This window comes from Pelodiscus sinensis, chromosome 6 (assembly GCF_052426305.1).
Source record: "Pelodiscus sinensis isolate ZL-2025 chromosome 6, ASM5242630v1, whole genome shotgun sequence".
Lineage (NCBI taxonomy): Eukaryota > Metazoa > Chordata > Testudines > Trionychidae > Pelodiscus > Pelodiscus sinensis.
Window position 1 is genome coordinate 56,012,023 of NC_143057.1, and position 19,371 is coordinate 56,031,393.

The 19,371-nt window shown below is 39.0% G+C and overlaps 1 protein-coding gene across 3 annotated transcripts in view; it reads right to left on the reverse strand.

Annotated features, from left to right (window-relative positions):
• ZNF475 (zinc finger protein 475) overlaps nt 1-15,240 on the reverse strand; it is a 35,982-nt gene extending 20,742 nt beyond the window's left edge. The window contains exons 1-4 of one of the 3 annotated variants that reach the window (XM_025187653.3): nt 15,097-15,197; nt 14,866-14,997; nt 4,999-5,113; nt 1,669-2,633 (exon numbers count right to left, since the gene is read on the reverse strand). In XM_025187653.3, coding sequence (XP_025043438.2) covers nt 1,669-2,388 — 720 coding nt within the window. In that variant the 5' untranslated portion in view covers nt 2,389-2,633; nt 4,999-5,113; nt 14,866-14,997; nt 15,097-15,197. Of the gene's footprint in view, nt 1-1,668; nt 2,634-4,998; nt 5,114-14,865; nt 14,998-15,096 lie in introns of all 3 variants that reach the window. The other 2 variants (XM_075931952.2, XM_014576440.4) reach the window with 2 other exon arrangements.
• Nucleotides 15,241-19,371: the final 4,131 nt, after the last annotated feature.

Consider the following 19,371-nt stretch of genomic DNA (forward strand, 5'->3'; position numbering starts at 1 on the left):
CAGATGTGACTGAATGTACACCACACATCTGTTGAGTAAGAGGATAACAGTTTTACAAAGTCACTTTTCCTGTAGAATCTTTTCTGTGCATGACTATAGTTATGGACTTGTAGTTTTAAAAAAAAATATTTTCTCAATGTTTCTTTAGTAAACATGAAATTATATACAGAGAGCAACTAACTCCTCCCTTCACTCATATAGATTATGATATTATTTAATTGTATAATTGCACTTACATAATGATAAAATGTAATTGCTTGATAATACAATGTAACAATACAAGGTTAATGCATTTTTCTAACACCATAGATTCTCTCTCTCTCTCTCTCTCATATTTTACATTACTTCATATATCCTATGCCTGTGAACATGTGGTGAAGAACCTATTGTAATACTTAGATAAAGGGAATTAGGCCCATCTATCTTCTATGCTTATATAGCTGCTAGTAGTATCTGAGTGACTTTCAATCTTTAATTTATTTGTCCTCACAGCACTCGTGTGAGTTTGAGAAGTATTATTATAGCCTCCTTCACACATACACTGTTTTAAACAGATGGGGAAACTGAGACTCGGAGATAATAAGGCCCAGATTTGTAAAGGTATTTAGATATTATCCCACTCAGCACCACAATGCCTAAGTAACTTTGTTGGCTAAGTCCCATTGTCAAAAGTGACTAAAATGGGACTTAGGCACTGCAATGTTGCTGAGCAGGGCAACAACTAAATATGTCTAAAAATTGGTGCCTATGTGACTTGATATCTTAGGAAATCTGTGGCAGAATAAGGGCATGAATGTGGGGCTCCCAATTGCTAGGTTCATGTGCTAACCACTAGATGCATGTTCCTTTTGTATAGGAATGTGACTCTTAAAATCAAATGAAGTTGGATGCTCAGCACTTCTAAAAATCAAGCTGCACATTTGGGCACCTAATTATGGAACTAGTTGCTTAACTTTAAACGTTTTTTCTAAAATCTAGGTCAAAATAAAGTACCATTCCAAAGCTGGTACAGAAACAAAAAAAATATAGGCTATTTTTTTTTAATGTTCATGTAGCTTCTTACATATAGAACAGGTCCCATTAATCTGGGCTCCTTCATCAAATTAAGTGGAAAAACTATGTAGTCTGTTGACTTATTTCATTGTATTCTGAGTTGCTGACTTTGAGCATGCAAACCCCAATGATTTTATTCATGGATAAGTATAACATTTAAAAAAATCTAAATCTCTGGAATGATTAACGCATAAAGAAACATCATGGTTTGTGTTAATTAAATACAAACATCTGAGGTCTGTTAAACCATACTAGGAAAATGTAAAGTCTGCTTAAGCAGCTTGACATAATCTTTTAATGACCTATAGCACAAAATGGCCTCTTCTGAGGATACATGTCCTCCAGGAACATGAGAAATTATAACTCAAATTTCTCCTTTCAACAAGAAAGATCAAAGAAACAGGGATAAATAGGATTAGAAAAATTTATGCTTCCCTTCTGAATGCATTATCCACCCTTGCTCAACTGGGAAGAGTGTGTGTGGTGCAAAAAAACATATTTGAAAGTAGGCCTTGAAATTTAAGATTTGGTGAAAGTTCACTCATCTCTAGACTCTGGGGTATCTATATCAAAACAATCACGTCTCGGTCAGAGCCCATATGCATAATAATTTACCTTGTCTGGTATGGCTGGAGCAGCCCCACTTTTTTGTTGACCTTTACTAGATTGATCAGTACGTGCTGCAGATACTAGCCCAAAGTTAGGGCCTTTAACAGATTTAGGTGGGTTAATGTTTGAAGGGCCGAGGCCACCATCCTTTGGTCTGCAACTCCTTTGGTGCACTGGGAGGCGATCAGGAAGGAAAGTGCGGCCACAGTTTTCACAGGGCAAGAGCTGAGCTTGAGCACTCTGATAAGCTCCCTCATTCATAGCTTTAGTATCATAGGAGCCACCAATAAGGGACTGAGGTTTAGAAGGCTCTGCTCTTCTGAGATGCTTTGGTAATTTGCCATTTTCAATATGCCACTTCTCTAGGCATTGGGGTTCGTGTATGGCAAGGGATTGTGACCCAAATTCTCTGCCACAGATATAGCACACTTTAAAGCCAGGTCTTTTTGGTGGAATGACTGGTCGAGTCAACTGACTCTGAGACATGTTTGCAGCATTTGACCGTTTTGATATTGTTACAGTGCCTGGTCTCCTTTTCCCAGGACTTGCTTTTACTATGGAATCTAAACTCACTGTTTCTGGCAAAGCTGTGGGAAGATCTGACACACTGGATGTTGCAATCTGTTTTGAAGGCAGGATGGTAGAGAGATTAGCAGGGGCCTTTCCAGTACTTGGCAGAGTTTTATTATGCTTGCTCAAACTCTTTTTCTTTACAGTTGTTTCCATGAAGAATACAATGTTCCATGAATGTTCTCTCTACTTTACTTTACTTGAGGTGGCCTTTTTTTCAATGTGATGCTCATTTTTGTTGACTTTGCTTCTCAGGGCAGAAGTTACCAGCGTGTTTTAAGGGCTGCATTGAGTTGAGGCGTATTTGCAGCAATCCGACAGTGAAGTTTCAGTGTCAAGGGTTTGGATTTTTTTTTTTGCAGTTTTTTCGTTTGCCTTTTTGTTTCTTTGTTTTTTTTATCCTGAAACAAATTATATAAAAAGAAATTTTAATAAACTCTATCTCTTGTAAATGTTGGCAACCTGGGGTAAAGTAGATTCCATTTACCCTATTAAGTTGCTATGTTGTCAAGTCCCATACAAGTAGGCAATGATATATAAGATGGTCAGCCCATAATTTCATCTGCTAAATTATTTTATTTAGAGTTCTGAATTTAAGAATTATATAATTCATGGAGTGCATTTTTCTGGATATCTAATATATAAAGGAGAATATTTGTACGTTTGTGTGCTAATAACTTGGACACTATAAGAGCTACTGCAACCAAACTTTGCATGGGATAACCTTTCATCCAGGAGAAGGTTTTAAGGTACTTTTAGACCCAATCGGGCCTGAGCTCAAGCTGTAAAAATAAAAAAGTAGTCCACAACGCTGCGCTGCAGGGGCTGCCCCGCCCACCCTAGGTCCCATGACCACTACCTGCGGCCCCCAGCGCTGTCCGGGACTCTCCTCCTCCCACCCATGAGGTTACATAAATGACCCTCTTTCCCCCTCCACACTGGCACACAGTGCCCCGACCCCTACACTGCTCAGGCACCCGCTCTGCCCCCCGCAGCACCTGCTGTCCTGGGCACAAGCTGGGGCGCCCCTCCCGCGTGTAACCTCCCCTCCACCCAGAGTTGCACGCTCCCCGCTCCGGGGATGATGCGGACCTACATTTTAATCCCTATAGAAATCAATGCAACTTTTCTACCATTCAAAAAAAAGATAATGGGCTACTGTTTTTCAACATTTTGTTCCTCTGGTTTCCCGAGCAACACTGGGTAACTCCAGCTAATTTTCTATATCTAGAAGCAAAACATGGATTAAAAAGGTTTGTATGAATGACCTCGGATAAATCAAAACTTCTGAGCCTCACAAAACTGTAAATATAACTCAGAATTTGTTACTTTCATTCCTGACCAAAATGATACTTCACGAAATTTCCCAGTGCTAGTGCACAATCATCATCAGCAGAGTCCACCCTTCAGCCCATGACCCTGTATCCCCTGTAGCTCTGTGTAGATTCAGGGAGGAGTGTGGGATTGATTGACAGTTTAGGGAGACATGCATCCTGTCCTCTTCCATTCCATGTAACTTTAAAACGATCTAACTCATTACTAAATTCCTTTTCTGTAGGGCTCCCTCAGTAGTGGGAGGTGTATTTCCTTGAAACATAGCTTACTGGAACCAGGTTCCAGATAATGGAAAGGGGCCCTCAGAATCAAAGCGAGGCACAAAAGCTCTGTTCAGAAGGCTTCCTATGGAAAACTGCCTTCTCTTCTCCAAAGAAACAACGTGAAGTAACTCCATAGGATTTCCCTTATAGATTTTTTTTCTCCTGAAGTTCCTTGTGAAAGGAACAATCTGGCCCTCACTCATTTTCCTCAGAGGTACAAGTTGGTATCTCTCCTGTTTTTATCTTTATTCTCCTGTGAAATAATACTTTATACTTCTATAGCACCTGCAATGAAATGAATCTCAAAGTGCTCTCTCTCTCTGTCTCTCTCTCTCTATATATATATATTTGTTAATACAGCATCCTTGTGCTCCACATGGAATTATTAATCTTATTTTACAGAGAAAGACTTGCACAGAGAATCAAGTTCAGAAGTGCTACAAATGGGTACACTCTATTGACCTAACTACTTATAGCTGATTTGAGTTTAACCCAAAGAGATTAAGTGGCCACACAGCAAGCAGATAGGGTGAGATCAGAACACAAATCTCCTGTTTCACAATCTATTCATCCTGTTGGGCAGTTTGGTCATGAAAGATTACCATACTTTACCCAATTATAATAAACAAACAATAATACTACCAATGACTTTTAAGTTTAATAAACAGAAACTCTAGAAGTCACACTATGTCTGAAACTATGCATATCAGCCAGGAGCAGCCCTAAACGAGCTGCTGGCACTGGTGCCCTAGGCAAAACGCGCAATCGGCGTGCGGTCAGCGCCCCTGCCTCCAAAGCGCTCAATGGCTGTTTATCTTGGAGCCCTAGGCAACTGTGATCGCTTGTATTGACAGGCCACCACTGATAACAACGCAAGGTCAAAGGGTCCTCTCACTTACACTAGTCTGTGAAGTAACTCTGTGGTAGTCAGTAAAATTATATTGATGTAAAGCTAGTAAGCAAGAGGAAAATCAAGCCCCTGCAATCCAAAAGGAACATAAAAATAATGAAAAATTTGACCTGTCATAAAATCAGTTTTGGAAGTCAACCATGGTAGAAATACTATGTTCCTCATCTCAAGAAAGCACAGGAAATATTGACCATTCCATCTGATCTAATATTTGTATTTTATATGTAACATTTAAACTAATGTCTTGCTGTAAATTACTTTTTATCTCCATGACACCATTCTTCTGATTTAGTGTTGACTTGAAGACACATTTATGGACACAGATGTAACAAACTTGAAAATCCAGACAGCATTCTGGCAGATGAAGGTGATTCTGCATGAAAGAAAAGAATGCAAGACTTGTAACTGGTAGACTAGATAAAACCATTAATATGAAGTTTTGAATTAGGTGAATTTCTTCAATTGAACTTTAAATTCACCATCAAACTGGGGAATAAAATTAACAACGAAGTTTGGACTGTAACACTTCTTTGAGCATGCAACAAAAACTACACAGCCTTTGATACAAGATATTAGGCTGTAATTTTAGCAAGGGTTTCTGGGGGCAAATAAATAAAAAATAAACACAACCATATGTTTTGTTCATTTTATTTAATATAGAATGATTGAATACCAATAAAATACAGATTCCTGCTGGAATTGTAATTTTTAATTTAATCACTTATGATACTGCTTGAGTCCAATTTTCAAATATGGTTTCCTAAAAGTGAACTTTCCAGTGAAAGTTTGTGGAAATGGAATTGTAATGACAAAAAACACCTTTTTAAATAATTTGTTCCTGTTAGCAACTCTCCTGTTGTGATGTTGTGTGCTGGATTCTCCTCTAAGTTCCATATCATCAAAAAAAAAAATTGCAAACCGGGTTCTAGTAGCAGGGCCTAATTTGGCTCTCAGCTATGCTTGAGCATGGAAGATTAACTTAATTAATGGGAGTGATATGTAAGCAGGATAAACTTAATTTTTTTTTATCTTAAGTGGAACTTGCAAGTTTTACTTGTAAACTGAATATGCAAGAAACAGAGGCATTAAAAACAAGGAAGAACAAAAAACCAGAGATACATGAGGCTTTTTTATGGAGTCACTGAGTAAAACTACACTGTGTAAGCTACACTGTCAAGCACCCTCAGCATTCCCTATGGTCATGCCTACAAAGCAGGGCTAAAGTCAAATTAAGCTATGCAACTTCAGCTATGTCAATTGTGTAGCTGAAGTTGAAATAGCAGAATTCAGCTTTTGGTGCTGTCTACACAACAGGAAGTTGAAGAACACTCTTCCTTTGACTTCCCTTACTCCTCATGAAATGAGGGTTACCATGAGTTGGAGTAAGAAGTCCTTCATCTCGACATTATTTTGAAATAAAGGATTGTAGTGTAGACATGCACCATGTTATTTTGGAATAACATAGTTATTCCAAAATAATGCTGCTGTGTAGATGTACCCTATATTATCAAGAGTTCAGAGACCTCAGAGCTGCACATGAAATGACTCGTGTGATCAGAATTATTATTAGGATAGCCAAAGACCACATTTGGATACTCAGGTAGACATTTAAATGTATACAACAGGCATGTTCTAAGAAGACAGTTAGATTCTGATGAAATTACCAATTTTCCATGCCTAAGTGCTGATTTGAGCTTTCAGATATAGGTGTGGGTTACCCTGTTTATTAATGTGATCATTTATATTGCAACCATTGCAAAATATATTGCTAACAGTTGGACATAAGAGACCATTCCCTTCTATTATCAATACCAAACACAATAAACATCACAGCAGCTTTTAGAATGCTACTTAGCCTTTATATCTAATTTCATTTTGCTTCACAATTTTATTAACTGGTTGAAAGCTAAGCTTTACTGTCCCAATATTACAGATAGGGAAACCGATGAAAAGATGTTAAGTGACTTGGCCAAAGCTTCAGAGTGTAAGAAGAATAGCCAAGTTTTGAACTGTGTACTTCTAACTACTAGTCTGTGAAAATCAGCAAAATGCCATCTTTGGAAATGCGTCTTCTGCTCCGTCTACATATATAACCAACATAATATTTTATAGCTTTATAGTACTTGACGTTAGATGATCGCAACACCTTTTACAAACATGAATGAACTAAGCTTCATAACAAGCATGTAGGATAAGTAGTTATCCTGTTTAAACAGATGAAGAAACTGAAGCATAGAGAAGTTAAGAGACTAACAGGAGACCTCATTGCATATCTCTGGCAGTGCAGGAATAAAATCTAGCTCTTTCAATTATGTGACCATGCTCCCTCTTAATGACCCTGGAGTCAGGCTTCAGCCAGTCCTGGGAGGGAGCAAACGGAGCCATGTAGTCTAGACACATCCTAGGTGTCCTTGCCATTAACTAGTAACAGAAACACATAAATGACAAAAACCACCATAGAATAACTATTTTTTTAAAACATTACCGTTAGCATTATACAGGGACGTAGTTCAGCCCAGATGTTTCTCACAAACTATTTGCTTGGACTTTTGCTTCAGGCACTTGGGTTTTGCAATTTACTATTTATACTGGCAGTGATATTCACTCCCAAGTGAAAGGTGAAGACAACACTTTTGCATCACTCAAGTCTTTCAGGGTAACTAACGCAGAGCATAGGCCTTCTGCAGGTGTACTGTATATGGATAAATTTAGCACAGATTGTAACCTCTTTGGTGCAGGGACTGTCTTTCAATTGCCTGTTTGTACAATGCAGAGCACACTGGGCCTTAATTGCTACTTTAGGCCTCATGTGGCCAGTGTAAAATACATACAAAGTAATAAAATATGAGTTATCACCAGAGTCATATGTTATTCTTTTTGTTGCCAGCCCCACAAAAAGCTGTCAAGTTGGTTGTACTATCACTGCTGGCATGAATTGTGGCTGTGTATCCCCAGAATATTGTGATCCTTTCTCATTTTGATAAACTCAAATTGGCTTGTTGACAGGTTTGTGGAAAGTGAATATAAGGGAGTGTGAATGCCATCAAAGCAAATCTATAATTTTTATAAGGACAAGTGTCATGAATAACTGTTTTGTATTATGCAGGCAGCTCTTCTGCAAACACAGGAAAGAAAATATGCTGCGTAGCATTCTGAGTTTAACATCATCCTCTCTAAAATTCTAATGTATCATTACTGCTCATATAATGACACTGTAAAGTACAAGATTGTAAAAGCCTGTAATTTCTGAGACTATATTGGTATTGTAGATACATATGCACATTAAAATACATTACTGTGATTTTTTGTGTGCAGTATCAAAGGGTTTCTAGCCAGCATACACCAATTCATCACAATGTGAAACTGTGAATGTCCAATGAAAAAAAAAACTTTCTACCAAGTGATGACCATATAATGGTCTTAAGCAGATTAATTCCAGATACTATAGTAATCAACAATAAACAAGAAGCTTAGTGGTTTTGCAATATGTCTGGTCCTTTTTAGAGAAAGAACTTTCACTATGGAAAACATCTACTTCACTCTCTGCCACTATCTAGCATAGGACAAAAGCTGACTGTATAATGAGTCTCAGGCTCTGTCTAGACTACGGGGTTTGTCTCAGCTGACTGTATAATGAGTCTCCTATGTCTAGACTATCAGGAAATGCATCTGCTCTTCTGCTTTTTTTTGTTGAAGAGCAGACGTGCTCTTTCAGAAGCCCTGTCTTTCTCCTTCTACGAGGAATAAGGGCTCTTCCGAAAGAGGACGTTTTTCCAAAATTTAGACCAGTGTAGATGGGCCAAATTTCAGAAAAGCCTCTTCTGACAAAACTATCAGAAAAAGATATGCAAATTGCAGAGCACAATTTGCATATCTTTTTCTGATAAAACCTTGTATTCTAGACATAGCCTCAGAGGGGTAGCTGTGTTAGTCTGTAACTTTAAAAACAAGTAATCCTGTGGCACCTATGTGGGGAAAACTCATAAGATAAAGTGCATTTTGCCCACAAAAGCTCATGATACGATATATATTTTTGTTAGTTCTAAAATGTCACAGGACTACGTACTATATAATGAGTGTGCAAGCCCCTTCCCTTTCATAAGAATCTGAATTTTCTGGCCTGCACTTCCCTGGGTTTCAATTCTTCACCTCACAAATGACTAGTGTCTGTACATGAGCTGGGGTGCACTCCACAAAAGGTGCACATGGTTCCAGAACATGTGAAATTTGAATTCACTGGCTGACACAGCCTAGCAGTAAGGCTAACTACATGGCCCTTTCAAATAGTGGAATGGGATTCCGAGGAGGAGGTCCTATTGAATACAAGTTGGAAGGTAGCCAAAGCTTTTTAGCAGGACGAAGGGAATGAAAACACTAACCGGTCATGTAGAAGGAAGAGATGCAGCTTTTTGGAGGGTCATGCATAGTGAATGTCAGAAAGTTCAGCTAAGTTTCAGAGGACCTTTGAACCTAGTGAGGTTGTACTCATCACTGATTTTTGTCAGATTGATTATTACATTACCTGAAAGGATTTTAAAGGAACATCAAATACACTGATTCTCACATAAAGAATGTTGGGTGACTCAAGCTATGTTATTATTAAAATGAATCAAACAATAAAAGAAGCTTTAAACAACCTATTAACAATATAACTTATTGTTGGATTTCCAAACTTTATGTTGAAATGCTTACAGAATTATTCCTCCATATGGGGATTTATTCCAGTTGGGGATTACACCATTTGGTCTATACTTCTTCCTGCCAAATTGGCTATTGTTTGTTAGAAAGTACAAAACCCCTTTTCTCTAGCTTAAATCATAAAATGCATTGATTTCATTCAGGTTTTGGAATTAATGTTTGTGTGTAAAAGATCCATCTTTTTTATCTTTTCTAACTGATACAGTATTGGAAACCAGTTATGGTTTGTGATCTAATATAGTTCTATTAGCCAATAATAGAGCCCCCCCTGTAATTCCCACTGAGTGCAGCAATTTTTAAAATAATGAACTGCAGGTTGTCCCCAGTCAAGGAATCTGCCAGACCAGGCGACATCAATACCAGCCCCTCTGCTGCTGTCTGCTGCCATTCTGCTCTGAGCCAGCATTGACTGAGTGAAGACTGGGGGGGTTGGAAGGGACGTTCAGGGGAAGAGACGCTCAGGGGAAGGGTGGCTGCAGAGCCCCATGGCTGGGGGCCAGAGTTCAGTGCCTTGGGAGTACACCAAACCCAAGTGCTCCCAGACAGTGCTCCTAGCCCACAGCCACAGGAGTCTGCAGCTATCCTTCCTTTCCCCGCAAGCGCCTCTCCTCAGTGCCTGCTCAGTTAATGCTGACCCCTCTGCTGCCACTAGCAGCTGAGTGGCGACTGGGGCAAGCACTTGGGGAAGATGCAGTGTGACTATGGTGCACAATACCACACGGCTCTGCAGCCATCTAAGTGCTCTTTCAAAAAAAGGCGCTATGTAATGCAAACTGCTTTTTCGAAAGAAAGCATCCAGACTGCCTGAGTGCTCTCTTTCGAAAAAGTGGCTTGCCTTTTTGAAAGTACTGGTTGTAGTCTAGATGCTTTTTTTCGAAAGAGGCTTTTTCAAAAGTATATTTTGAAAAAGCCTCTTTCGAAAGAGGCTTGCAGTCTAGATGGAGCCATAATGTTGCCAGGAGGTCCGTCACATGAGGAATTAATATTATTATAATTAATTATTCATATTACAGTAGCAATTAGAGGACAAGGACAAGATCAGGGCCCCAAATATGCAGAGCAATATATGAATAGGTAAGAGACAATATCTGCTTTGAAGAGTTTATAATATAAATTGGGGTGGGCAAAATATAGCCTACCAAGCCACTGGATCCAGCCTGCAGGAACCTCAGCCAAGCTTCCTTCCTGCCCTGTTCCCACATGCTTCTCAGAGTAGCTCTCTGAACATTGTGAGCCCAGAGGGAGGGAGGGAGAGGCTTCACATGCTGCTCCCACTCCCAACCCAATCTCACAGCTCCCATTGGCCAGTTTCAACTACACATGGCCCTTGCAGTCAGTGCAGAAGGCTAGAAGGCAGGGATCTGGGCTGAGGAACCTGCTGGGCTGCTGGCTGGGAGCTGCTTAGGTGTCTCTTGCCCACAGCCTGCCACTGGCACCTGAACTCCCTTCCAGACCTTGCACCTCAGTCCTCTGAACTCCCTCCTGCACCCCTGACCAAGGACACAACCACCTCCCAAACTTTGCACCCCTCCTGCATCCCAATCTCTTACCTCAAACTCCCTTCTGCACCCAACTTCCATCATACACCCTGCATCTACTCCATTAATATAATGTGGCCTTTGACCACTTACCAAATTCTTGGAATGCCCCCCCCCCCTAAAAATTATTGCCCACCCCTGCTCTAAACGGACAAAACATACAAAAAGTTGGAGGGGAAAAGCAGTCGAGAGATGTGATTTGCACAAGGTCATACAGTAGATCAGTTGCAGAGTCAGGAATTGGCATATCTAATGATAGAATAACCACCATTTTGGAGTGAGTGTGCCCTGTGACTCACTGAGAAAAGGTAATACAGAGAGTACCCCACAGGACTGATGCCAGGAGACCAGAGACCCACCATGCTCCAAGAGGACAAAGCCAGAGTCCCCAGTGCACCCACGGCAGCTGAAGCCTGGAGCCCTGCCCCCCCTCCTCTGACCCCTAGAATTTTTACAGTATGTTTTGGGAAGAAAGAAAACAGTTGAGTACCCCTGGATTAAATGGTTTTATCCAACATGGCAGTGGCTGTGTTCCAAAATAGGATATCCCTGCTCTTAAAATCAAAGATAATCTGTCTTTAATAGTGTACAGAAACATCAAGCAACAATTTTGGGAAGAAAATGAAGATGAACAGCATATTGATTTGAAGCTTCAGAGGAAATTGAGGCAGGCAGATGTTTACCTGCAGTGTAATATGTCTAGGCCAGAAGATTTAACACCCTATATTTTATTTAAAATGTTGTGATTCTTTATCAATACAAATGGCGCAAAGTGCACTTTCGCATCTCATCTGAACCAACAACAGAGCACTCTCTAAAGCCCTGCTGGGACACTGGTATTATAGAAGGAAGAGTCCTCCCACTATAAGTAAACAGTGTTTAGGAGACTAACATTCAAATATTAATCCAGCCAGGTGCCACATGAACTTTAGCAGGATTGCAGTTCAAGATCATATGGTCATAGATAGCAGATCAGTCATTCATGAGAGGTCCTACCTGGTAAGTAAGTCCTTTAACGCAGGATTTCCTAAAATTTTATTTTTTATTGTTTTTAAAAACTGGGCTTCTGCACCAAGCACAGTGCAGTCTTTTTGCTATGAAGTTGATATTTTTGATGGCTGTGGCAGTGACCAATGTGGGATGCCACAGATTAGCTCTACTGGATTGAGTCCTTACTTGCTCCCTTGTGGCTTGGTGATGTCCCAGTTTTCAACTGTGGACTTTCCTTTCTCCTCATTTTCTTCCTTTCTCTGTGTTTAAAGTTGTTTCATTTATTTATTTACATTATCAAACTTCCTGTTTTATAATTCTTCAGATATAAGGGCTTTTCTAAATTTCAGGAGCCTAAGAAAAACTTACATTTCCTCTTTGCAGTCAAATCGCAGGTCACTGGATTAATGAAAATGCCAATTGGATTAAAAAATTGGTAATTTTCCATTAAAGACAACTATACTAAATTATTTGGGAAACATTCCATCAGATATAATCTTAGAAGGGATTTTTTTTATGTACATCTGGATATATTTAGTGCGCTTAAGGAATTTTAAAACGAGGAGCGCATATATGTACCTTTATTTTTGTTTCTATATTAATCATTTTTGCCTTCTAGAGAAAACTTATCAGCATCTTACATATATACAGCTGATAAACAGAACTGCAAGATCCTTAATATGATCTGGTGCAATCAATTTATGTGTCAGTGATGGCTATCCTTTTATCTACACTCTAGGTAACATTTCTATTTCTAACTTTCAATGTTCACTTGCACACACCACCTAAAGCTTTTTTAAGGATACTTATCCAGGTGAGCTGCACAAAATAAATACACTGCTTTCCCAGTAGGTAAGCCACATGCCTAATTATCACCAATTAAGTAATTTTTTGGGAATAACCACCAAAATCTTCCCCCATCACCACTCAACAAACTGAGAAATCTGTAGGAATCTTTCCCACTGGATTACTTGGGCTTGATATGCTGGGCTGAGGGCTTAATTAATTGATTTTTACAACATTTGTGTGAGTTAGGGAAGTATTATTACCTGAGTCTGAACTTGTGAAACAGAGGCACAGGCTTGACTAAGTGATTCACCCAACGCTACATAACCAGACAGTAGTAGAGATGGGATTAAAACTCAGGTATTCCTAATTGTTGGGCCTACATTCAGTTTGCTATATAACACAGCTTCCTTGAAGATTAGTGAGATGGAGGATCACAAAGTACATTAAAAGATTGTTACAAGGAAGATGGAGAAAAAAATATTCTTCTTAGCTTCTGATGATAGGCTAAGAAGCAATGGGTTTAAACTGCAGTAAGGGTGTTTAAATTGAAAGTTAAGGAATGACCTGGACAAATTGGAGAAATGGTCTGAAGTAAATAGGATGAAGTTTAATAAAGACAAATGCAAAGTGCTCCACTTAGGAAGGAACAATCAGTTTCATACATACAGAATGGGAAGCGACTGTCTGGGAAGGAGTATGGGAGAAAGGGATCTAGGGGTTATAGTGGACCACAAGTTGAATATGAGTCAGCAGTGTGATGCTGTTGCAAAGAAAGCAAACATGATTCTGGGATGCATTAACAGGTGTGTTGTGAGCAAGACACGGGAAGTCATTCTTCCGCTCTACTCTGCGCTGGTTAGGCCTCAGTTGGAGTATTGTGTCCAGTTCTGGGCACCGCATTTCAAGAAAGTTGGAGAAATTGGAGAGGGTCCAGAGAAGAGCAACGAGAATGATTAAAGGTCTAGAGAACATGACCTATGAGGGAAGACTGAAGGAATTGGGTTTGTTTAGTTTAGAAAAGAGAAGATTGAGGGGGGACATAATAGCAGTTTTCAGGTATCTAAAAGAGTGTCATAAGGAGGAGGGAGAAAACTTGTTCATCTTGGCCTCTGAGGATAGAACAAGAAGCAATGGGCTTAAACTGCAGCAAGGGAGGTTTAGGTTGGACATTTGGAAAAAGTTCCTAACTGTCAGGGTAGTCAGACACTGGAATAAATTGTCCAGGGAGGTTGTGGAATCTCCATCTCTGGAGATATTTAAGAGTAGGTTAGATAAATGTCTATCAGGGATGGTCTAGACAGTATTTGGTCCTGCCATGAGGGCAGGGGACTGGACTCGATGACTTCTCGAGGTCCCTTCCAGTCCTAGTATTCTATGATTCTATGAAAACTTCCTAACTGTAAATATGATAAAGCACTGTAATAAATTGCCAAGAAAGGCTCTGAAATCTGTATCTTTGGAGATTATTAAGGGTAAGTTAGACAAATTCCTGTCAGGAATAATACAGGCAGTCCCCAGGTTATGTACAAGATAGGGACTGTAGGTTTGTTCTTAAGTTGAATTTGTATGTAAGTCGGAACTGGTACATATTGTAGGGGAAACTCTAGCCAAACATTTCTCCAGAGCTCAGTTTTATTCTCCCACACCTCACTTCCCTCAGTCCTTTATTCTCAAGCTGAGGTGACTGTTGAGAAAAGCTGCTCCGCGTCTCCCTGGTCTGCTGGGGGGGGGAGGAGTTGCTAGCTTCGCATCTCCCTGGTCTGCTGGGGGGAAGCAGCTAGTGCGGGGTTGCCTCACCCAGTTTGTAAGTAGGGATCCGATGTAAGTCGGATCCATGTAACCCGGGGACTGCCTGTATTTAGTCCTGCCATGAATGTATGGAACTGGGCAAACTGACTTCTCAAAGTCCCTTCCAGTCCTATGATTCTAATGCCCCTTAACTGTCTGCAAGTGTCACAAGCAGGAATGTATTTTTGCTTTGCTCTGTGGGTGATTGGAAACTTCACTCCCCCTCTTCCCCTCCTCCCCTCCCCAGTTTCTCTTGCTGCCTTAAAGAAAGCAGCAGAATTAGCTGAACCAAAGGTCAGAAGGGGCTGGATGAAATACAAACCTTGTAATGAAACAAACCTATCAATGACTTTATTCTAAATACTTATTGTGATTTAAAGGGGCGTGCTGCAAAGTTTGGATCCAGATCCCAACTTTCCCAAGACTAGGAGTTTTCTGATCCTCAGGTTTATCTCTGTAAAAGAGAAAAAACCATGCAACTTAAACAGCAGATTTAGAACACAAAACAAAACACCCTTTTCCTGCTCGGCATGGGTAATTTTTTCACACTTACCTTGTGATTTCAGCACCTAATCCCCCACATACTGATCCCCCCTGTGGGCATTCAGGAACTGGCAAAGAACTAGCAGCAGCACAGCCCCTTCTCTCTTTCTGGGCTTGAAAGGTTAGCATTTTCTGTTGCTATGGTAATGGGAGTTTCCCTTTTGTCTTCCAGAGGTTGCTCAGCAACATGTCAACAAATGTAAATGTACAGAGCTCCTCAGAAGCTCATTGGCCAGCTTTATTGTTTGGCTAAAAAAAAGAACGAGGAGGTGTGTTTAGGAAAAAAGAACAATGGGGAAGTTTTTGCAGTCCCCATAAGCATCATCAGTGGAGTGGGAAGCCATGGAGCAGCAACTGGAATTCCCAGTTTCCCACTTGCTGCTCAGTCACTGACCTAAACCAGGTAAAGAGGAGGGGACAGAACTCTCCCCACTCTGCAAATACTCCATAATCACTGACAGGCATGAAGGAAGAGTGGGGCGGATGCAGGAAGAGCTGCTTTAGGAGAACCCATCCACACCAGCTGTAGTTATAACATGTAGGATGTTAGTGTGTGGTAAGAGATGTAGATGGATATGCTTAAATTATGTAATCAGCCAACAGTGCCTGTGTCATGACTTGTCCTTCTTGGGCACACACATTCTTCAACGCTGATTTGTCTGGGCTGCTAGGACAGCATTTTATCCCTCTAATCTTCTTTATGGGACACTTGCCTATAAATGTTAGGGATCTTGACTGCTTTATCTTGAGAGCCCTGCAGATCTCCTCAAAACCCACTGACTGACTATGCCTCTGATATCTTGGTTTGACAGAACACTAAACTTTTACTTTACCTGAGTAAACATAAAAACAAACATAATCACGGGCATTCAATACTTTGCCAAATAGTTGAAATTTTTCTTTGAAAATAAGGAATTTTCCCCTGCAAAAATAGGTTTATCGCAGTATATGAACAATTATAATAATGCTGAGGGCTTATACATGAGTGCTGAGTGCTATAGTTATTTCCTTACTTTATTAATAAAAAACAAATTTGAAACATTTCAAATAATATTTAATAGATACTATTTGATTAAGATATTTGCAAGAACAATGTTTTGTGTTCTCCTAGGCATTAAACATCTGATGCAAACAAGCCCATGAATCAAAACTGTGTTGAAATGATCCGTGATATGCTGCTAACAAGGAAGCAAAAAGAATAATGAAGTCAGTTTTTACAATATTACCCTCTCTTGCTATGCACCGTGAGTGTGTATAATTACTTAAATTAGAAGAGCAATTACCAATGATAAATTAGAATACCAATTACCAAACCAATTAAAATATTACTTCCCAATTACAGTACCATTAACCAGTCAGAATACCGATTTTAAAATCAACTTCCAATTTGTAATATAAAATAAAAATGAATTATAAGTCAATTATTTCAACTATTATGTCATTTATACATCTAAGCCTTTCAGAATTTTTATTATGATATACATTATGTTGTAATGTAAAAGCTAAGCTGATAAAGTTAAACCATGATTTTTAATTTATCCCAGATAAACATTTTCAAAAGGTTGAAATGAAATGCTGTTTTCCAAAACAAAACTTTTGAATTTTATACCATGGAAAATTTTTTTTTTTTCGGTTCTCATTTTGGAATAAAAAAAAATCAAAATACCTGAATTTCTCATGGAACAAGAATTCTAGATTCCAATCAGCTCTAGAAGTAAGCATTGGATACCCACCTTTGTTACTCCCCTGCAAACACCCCTTATGGCTTATGGTTCTATTCTTTTTCTGTGTGGCATGCAATCTGTGACATTCACATTAAAACAGTTTCAAAGCCTCATTTCCCATATTATAAACAAATGTTGCTGTGCTGATGTTAGAAGAAACGGAGTTTACCTTTACCTTTTTTAATTGAAAATTGTGTGGAACAGTGAAAATGGCAATGAAAGCTGAGGGTACTCAGCACTTTGCAGGTCCCTGGAGAGTTAAAACTCAAAACAAGACTTCCATATTTTCTTTCCAGGGCCATCTCTCCAAATAGCCTTTTTCTGATGGTCGACTTGCATCAAGGCATCCATTCTCTTATTCACATCATAATCCTCTTCCTCCAATGTTGCATAAATACAATTTTAGCTGTGGATAAGGCAATGCTAAATTTTAATTGTAGAGCCAATTATATACAGGTAGTCCCCGAGTTATGAACGCATCAATTTATGACCGTTCGTCCTTATGACCAACCTCCCATTAAGCATGTCCCCAAGTTACGAATGCGCGATCTGTGCTTACGAACAGCGCAATCACATGTAAATGAATGGGGTCCGACTTACGAACAGATCGAGTTACGACCAATTGCTTGATATGTGACTTGTTCGTAAGTTGGGGACTATCTGTTAAAGGTATTTATTATAACTCGCTAAATGAATTTAGGATGGATCACTGATACTGCAAACTCATTGATAAAGAAAACTTTACACATATTTACAACATCTGTAGTGTCCAACCACAACAATCCTGAACTTTGGAATTCATTAGCTCAAAACAACTTTCATGAAGCCACCAATTTATATGGAACAGAAATCACTGTTCTGTGCATGTATTTTATATATTTTTCCTGTAATCCAAAGCATACAGTGAATACTGTAAAAGGACCACTTAATGTCATTTCACATTATGGACCAAGCTATCAGGAGCTATACTATGTTCTCAAAATGCTTCTCTACTTTATTCTTATTATACAATATGCACTGATAACTTATACACATTGGAATAAGACTGACATTTTCTTTGTATTCAAATAGATTAACAAATCATTCTAATCTTAAAATCTTAGTCAACTAATGGAGCAAAATTAGTAATTTATGTTAATTAATGCCTGTATTGTAAATGTTTATAGACATGAGTCCTAGGAATGCAAGTGGTGTCCAGCCCATCAAAGATAATTGATGTCTCATTATATACATTTTGAAGGATCATAATCCCTATTTGTTCCCATAAAGAGGTGCCCTGAAGAGCCTCCAGCAATTACAGGCTATGGATTAAATCCAATATGGCTATTTTACAGATTTGTTTAAGAATTAGGTCCAGATGCCAGTAAATGCATTAGAAACGATGCTATTTTATAATTTCCTTGACTTTAGCTTTCATCAACATGTTGAGGACACTTTTGGAATCATAACATTTAAGAAACTCCTGAGCCAAATTAAAGAGGAAATTCCTATCCTCTGTAACCAAGAGACTAGAAATTGCTTTTGTGAAACTCACTAGTAGAATTTTGAAGAGTACAATGCAAGGCTGCCTCTGTCTGATTGCATGACAAGTGCCTCAGTGTTTTATGCAAAATGCAGGACAATGTAGCACTTTAAAGACTAACAAGATGGTTTATTAGATGATGAGCTTTCGTGGGCCAGACCCACTTCCTCAGATCAAAATGATTTTGATCTGAGGAAGTGGGTCTGGCCCACGAAAGCTCATCATCTAATAAACCATCTTGTTAGTCTTTAAAGTGCTACATTGTCCTGCATTTTGCTTCAACTACCCCAGACTAACACGGCTACATTTCTATCACTAATCTTCAGTGTTTTATAGCTGTTGAAAAGTTATTGCAAGACTAACCCATTTAATTAATTATTTTTCAAAGCAAAACTATTACAGCAAATTTTATGGTAAACATTTTATTAGACTCCTTTAAAAAGTTTGTAGTTAACATCATATGTAATTTACTGTATTTATTATTTCTTTTGATCAAACCAGTGATTGTTATATTTTCTAGCAAGGAGAATCAGGAAGTTTTTTCTGTGTTCACCAATGTATTGTTATCATCATTCTCCTTAGCACGTCCAATGATTGGTGCTATTTTTGGTATTGCTGGAGTAGAGACAACATCCATGTTTTGCCCTCAGATATATACAGTGATGGTCAATAGTATAAAAGCCTAATATAAAAAGTATATTTTCAGCTGCAACTATGAAGTGCAAATGAAGGTCAATACATGCCTAACTGTTTGTAGTACTGAGACCTTATCTATTTCTGGTTGGCAAGGGGGTACCGGAGGGAACCTTTTCCTTTGCTTTAAGGCTCTGAGATATTCATCAATACATTATTTATATGTATGCAGGACAATACTGGTCACAATTAATTGATTTTATAAAAGTATGTATATCTGTCTTTCTGTATAACAATTCACAGTTGCCATGTTTTGAAGTGAAAGCTGATCTAGAGGACCACTTGGGACAAAAAAAAGCTAGAATCATGGAACAATCTTAAAAAGAAGCAAGGACAGGGAAAGGAG